The sequence below is a fragment of the Pinus tabuliformis genome, chromosome Q (genome assembly GCF_031772625.1).
Source record: "Pinus tabuliformis cultivar Carrire ecotype Pingquan chromosome Q, CPIR1, whole genome shotgun sequence".
NCBI classification, from domain to species: Eukaryota; Viridiplantae; Streptophyta; class Pinopsida; order Pinales; family Pinaceae; genus Pinus; species Pinus tabuliformis.
The window spans coordinates 108,563,075-108,569,074 of record NC_142296.1 but is presented as its reverse complement, the minus strand read 5'-3'; the positions used below and the strand labels follow the sequence as shown (position 1 = coordinate 108,569,074).

At 36.7% G+C, this 6,000-nt stretch overlaps 1 protein-coding gene across 1 annotated transcript; it reads right to left on the bottom strand.

Annotated features, from left to right (window-relative positions):
* Positions 1-4,897: 4,897 nt before the first annotated feature.
* LOC149218460 (uncharacterized) lies at positions 4,898-5,398 on the bottom strand. The gene has a single exon (XM_089386565.1). The coding sequence runs from the start codon at positions 5,396-5,398 to the stop codon at positions 4,898-4,900; it is 501 nt and encodes a 166-aa protein (XP_089242691.1).
* Between the last annotated feature and the right edge of the window lie 602 nt (positions 5,399-6,000).

Genomic DNA, 6,000 nt, shown 5'->3' with positions numbered 1-6,000 from the left:
TCAAATTAATAAAACCATATAACAAAAGAACACCGAAACCTTAAACTGCAGCGGAAGTTGGGTGGTCACTGTCACTTGCATTTAATTCAATCTTCGCTTCAATGAAGTCAAGCTGTATAGAATAGGCCGCCAAAATATATATAAATTTTGTTGCAGATTATGACTGGTTCTCGTTACGGTGGGTTAATCCACCATGATTTTCAAAGATTGAATGAATATCTAGGAAGACCGTAAAAATCTCTTTAAAGAAGAGAATTTTAATGCATGGCATCTTCCTGAACGAATCTATTTTATTGGCACCATCACTGCCATGCCAGTTTCTCGATTTAACGTTGTTGGGCTTCAAGGATTTCTTCATCTGGCTCCATCTCTATTTTGGAACCATTATGACCGCATGGTAAGTTTATACTTTTTAAAGCACAAAAATCTTAATGAGCCACTTGATAGGGAATTCTGTTTTTGACACAACAGGAAGTGACTGCGACTGCGTTTAGATGATTTGCAACAGAAACATTGGAGAGATTTATAAGTACATAGGAAATATACTTGCAAACCAGTGTAGTGATTTATAAGATAAGTAGACAGGAAATGTGCTTTCATGGTTTTCAACATATATAATATACATATACATATTTTTCTTTTAGATAATCTAATCTAATCTAATTTTTAATTTCAACTTCTTGTTACAATTGCAGGAGACTAAGTCCATCCAACTTGGACTATGATTTAATATTAATTTCATTTTATTTTTAACTTTAGTTTATTTTTTTAATTTTTAAGAAATTAAGTTTATTTTATTTTTAACTTTAGTTTATTTTTTTAATTTTTAAGAAATTAAGTTTATTTAATTTGGGTTATGTTCTATTTTGGTTTGCTTATTTTGAAATAGAGTTTTAATTTAATTATAATAATTAGCAGGTTAGATCGGTTTTAACTCTGAATCTACCAAGCTTCCAGAATAATTAAATCTCTTGAAATGCAAACCTCTTTTAAAATGAAAAGAGATGGATCAAACATCTTTCAAAGTGAAATGCAAACCTCTTTTAAAGTGAAATGCAAACCTCTTTTAAAATGAAAAGAGAATGATCAAATCTCTTGAAATGCAAACCTTTTTCAAAGTAAAACTATATTTGATCCCTCTCGACCCTTTGTAGATCCTGTTAACAACAGAAGAATCAAATCTGTTAAATTGAACCTTGGCAGCTCACAGGTGTGGAACAACACCTGGAGACTGCCTCTACAGAACACGCGTTGACATTACAATCATTAAATGAGAAATATATAATTCACACACAATTAGGGAAGTTGAAACAACACCCTAGAAATCAGGAACAAACTCCTAATCTAAAGTTCGGTTGAACCGTCACTCCATTAATACATTTCATCATTAATCTCAACACTCTCCCTTAATGGAGAAATGGATTCACACATATGCCTAACACTTCCCTAAACAATTCAAACTTGATTCTACCAAGAGGTTTGGTAAAAATATCAACAACATTGTCACAACTATTACAATACTCAATATGGATTTCTTTTGACTGAACTTTCTCCCTGACAAAATGAAACTATGTATCAATATGCTTTGTGTTCTTATGAAATACTGGATTATTTGCAAGTTTGATGGAGCTCTGGTTGTCGCATTTGATCAATGTTGCAACTTTCTGTTCTTCTCCAGCATCAAAGAGAAGTCTCCTCAACCAAATTGCTTCACATGTTGTTGCACACATAGCTTGATATTCAGCTTTCGCAGAAGACAAGGATATTGTGCTTTGCTTTTTGCTACTCCATGTAATGACCCCGGATCCAATGCTAAATGCATAGCCTATTATGGATCATCTGTCATCTACATTTCCAGCCCAATCAGAGTCTAAAAAACCTGTCAATTTAACATCACATGAATCAGTATAAACAATACCAAAATCTAAGGTTCCCTGGAGATACCTTAAAACACCTTTTGCTGCAACCCAATGGCTCTCAAGGGGCTTTGACATAAATTGGCTCAATGCACTGACTGCATAAGCCAAATATGGCCTAGTTGTAGTCAAGTAGATTAGACTCCCAACCAGCTGTCTATACAAAGTCGCATCTGCCTCCTTAGATCCATCATCATTCTGAAGTTTTATATTCTACTGTAAAGGTACTACTGTAGCTTTGCACTGATCCATTCTGAACTTTTCCAGTAAGCTCCTGACATACTTACTATGTGACAGAAAAGTTTGTCCAGAATCCCTCCAGACTTCCAGACCCAAACAGTAATGTAGCTCTCCAAGGTCTTTCATCTCAAAGACTTGTGACATCTGCTCCTTGATTTCTTTAATGAGATTATTAGCATTTCCTGTAACGATTAGATCATTTACATATAAAGAAATCAAAACAATCCTTCCCTCTTTATCAAACACAGTATAAAGATTAGGGTGATGTTTACTTCTTTTATAACTATGTTGTAGAAAAAATGAATCAATTTTGTCATACCATGACCTGGGTGCCTGTTTTAGTCCATACAACGCTTTCTTCAACCTACAAACTAAATGTTCTTCACCCTGTTTAACAAACCCCTCAGGTTGCACTAAGTAGACTTCTTCTTTTAAGTCCCCATTTAAAAAAGCAGATTTAACATCTAGCCGGTGAATCATCCAATGGTGTTTGGTAGCTAAAGCAATTATCATTCTGATTGTGTTTAGTTTAGCTACAGGGGCAAATGTTTCATCATAATCTATGCCTTCTTGCTGCAAATACCCCTTTGCAACCAGCCTAGATTTATATTTATCTATGCTCCCATATGCTTTAAATTTAGGCTTATACAACCATTTGCATCCTATGGGTTGTTTGCCTTCAGGTAGTTTAACTAAATCCCAAGTTTTGTTTTTGAGGATTGACTCATATTCCTCTTCCATAGCAGCCCTCCATTCACTATATTGACTGGCTTCTTTATAACTAGAGGGTTCAACAACATTCATCATACTAGTTATAAAAGCATTTTCCCTATATCTTGTTGGCAACTGAACCTTCCTACCTGATCTCCTGAGTGGTGGGGTAGCTTCAAACCTTGTCTGATCATCATTTTGTGGACTTGGCTTGACAACTACATCATCTTCTTCCCCTTCCTGTTGTTGTTGCTCATTGTTGTCACCTGATTCATCACTTCTTTCTTCCACCAGCAAGGGCACGTGTCATTCTTCATTAGCACTCTCATGACTTCCATCATTAACCTGCTCATGAAACACTACATCTCTGATTGCAAAAACTTTATGAGTAGAATGATTAAACAGATTGTAAGCCTTAAATTCTATACAATACCCAACAAAAATACATTTGATGGCCTTTGAATGCTGTTTCTTTCTATCTTCCTTTGGGACATGAGTGAAGGCTTTAGAATCACAAACTCTCAAATGCTTAACTGTAGGCTTATAGCCAAATAAAGATTCAAAAGGATTTTTGAAATCTAAACTTCTTTTTGGACTCCTATTCTTTAGATATACTGCAGTATTAATTGCTTCAACCCAAACCCATTAGAAAGATTCTTACCTTTTAACATGCTGCGAGCAAACTCCACAAGGGTTATGTTCTTCCTCTCTGCAACCTCGTTTTGTTGAGGAGTGTGGGGTAATGTAAACTATTGTTGAATCCCATGATCTTTGCAGTATTTGAGGACACAAGCTTTCTTGTACTCTCCCCCTTGATCCGAGCGGAGAATCCTGATGCATTTACCTGTCTGCTTTTCAACCATACTTCTGAAATCCTTGAAGTATTCAAAAGTGTGGCTCTTCTTCCTGAGGAATTACACCCATGTAAATCTAGTACAATCATCAATAAACAGTAAAAAATAGTATGCACCACCTAATGACCTTGTTTGCATAGGCTCGCATAAATCTGTGTGTACCGGCTCGAGTATATCTCTCCTCCTATCAGCATTCATAGGAAATTCATCTTTGTGCATCTTTCCAAGTGCACATGCATCACAATCAATATGGACAGGCTTTAAAACAGGAAGACCTTCGACCATACCTCTTTTCTGTAATAGCAGCAGATCATTGAAGTTAATATGGCCGAACCTCTGATGCCATAAGTCCACTGTAGTCATGGCAGATGATGTCAATGCCTGATGTGGTGTGCTTTTGACATTTAGCTTGTACAATCCTCCCACACAAATACCTGATGCAATAGGCTTCATACGATCCAACAGGTCTTTAATAACACAATATGATTTATAAAATTCTACCTTGAGATTCTGATCAGTTATCGTAGAGACAGAGATCAGATTCTTTTTTATCCCAGGTACATACATTACATTATGAATATGTCTAATATTTCCATTAGGCAAAACAATAGGAATATTACCATAACCTTTGATTTGGTACCCTCTATCATCGCCAAGATAGATGTTTGCTCCACTGCTGGTCTCTTTGAAGTCTTCAAACCACTGTCTGTTCCCTGTCATGTGGATGGATGCACCTGAGTCCACAAATTAGGTATATGCTTCACCATCCTTTGCCGAAAATGCAGAGTCAGATATTAACAGTCTGAGGTTCTGAATCTGTTCCTCATCAGCAAAATGACCTGCATGTTGTTTATGTCTCTTCTGACCTTCATCAAACTTCTTCTTCATGCAATATCTGGCTATATGCCCACTTCTACCACAATAAAAACATTTGGTCGCAGAGTCATTTCTATTGAAATACGTACCTTGAGGTGGGGGCATCTTTCATTGTGGGGTTGCACTGCTCTTTTGTGCTTCATTTGGCTTTCCTATGAAGGGCTTCCTCTTTGCCATTAAGACCAGATCTAAACTCTGAGGTTTATGAGTCAGCTGCCTTTCCTCCTCTTACATGAGGACCCCTGTCAATTCTTCAAACACGGGGGCTTTTTCTCTTGCATTCAAGCCAAGGATGAACATCTAATACTCATCAGTCATACCATTCATGGTAATGGTTATCAAATATGTATCTGACACAGCTTCACCGATGTCACCCAAATTGTTCTTGAGCTCCATGATTCGCGAAATAAATGCTACAACTGTCTCATTCTCCTCCATCTTGATGGAGAGAATCTTGCTCTTCAAGAACAACAATCGATTGGTGTTCTTGATCTCATAGAAATCCTTGAGCGTCTTCCAGATTTCTGGTGCAGTGTTGCAATCACGGATATGGGGAATAATGCAATATCTGACTGACAATTTCAGGAGCATTCTCGCCTTAGTCTCCCGCTTATCCCAGTCTTGGATTGTTGCTGGTGTTCCTCTTGCAAGCACGTTCAGCATCACCTCATCATTATTCACAATTGCGCGTGCATTGTGTGCCTCAAGCAGGGTCTGCAACTTAAATTTCCAATTAAAATAATTGGATCCATCCAGCTTGTTATTCTCATTGAGGTATGCTTTTGCTAACTGATTATTCATCTTGAAAAAAAATGATAAAGAATGAGATTAACTCAGACACATTACAGAAAAACACATATAAAAATCAGACACAAAATATTGGCAGAAAAAGGCTGAAGCCTCATGCTTCTCTCTCATTACACATTTTCATTTCACAAAATAATTGAATATAGTGTTACAAATAAATAGATGAGAGACAGTGTTCTCAAGATAGTGCGTGCTATCTTAGACACCTTTGGTTGAGATAATTTCTCCTTTGGTTGAGATAATTTCTCACCAAACACACACCAATATAGGAGCTAGCTAAACTAACTCCTATCTTAGAGGAACAACCCAAGAGTTAGGCACAAATTCCTAACTTGGAATATTTAATTAATTTATTTATTTTTGGATTTATTATTGTTTTATGAGAGAGTCTAACATTCCCCCCCTCAATGATAAATCCAAAAATAAGAACGAGAACCATCTTCCAAGTTCTCATGTTGATCCTCAAAAACATTGCCTGAAAAAACCGCCAAATCTGGATGCTGAACAAACCGCAAAATGAAGAGACTGAGTCAGCTGCATGACTAATTCATCTCAGAGGGATGCTTGACAACTCTATCATGTGCCAAGCCGCAAAA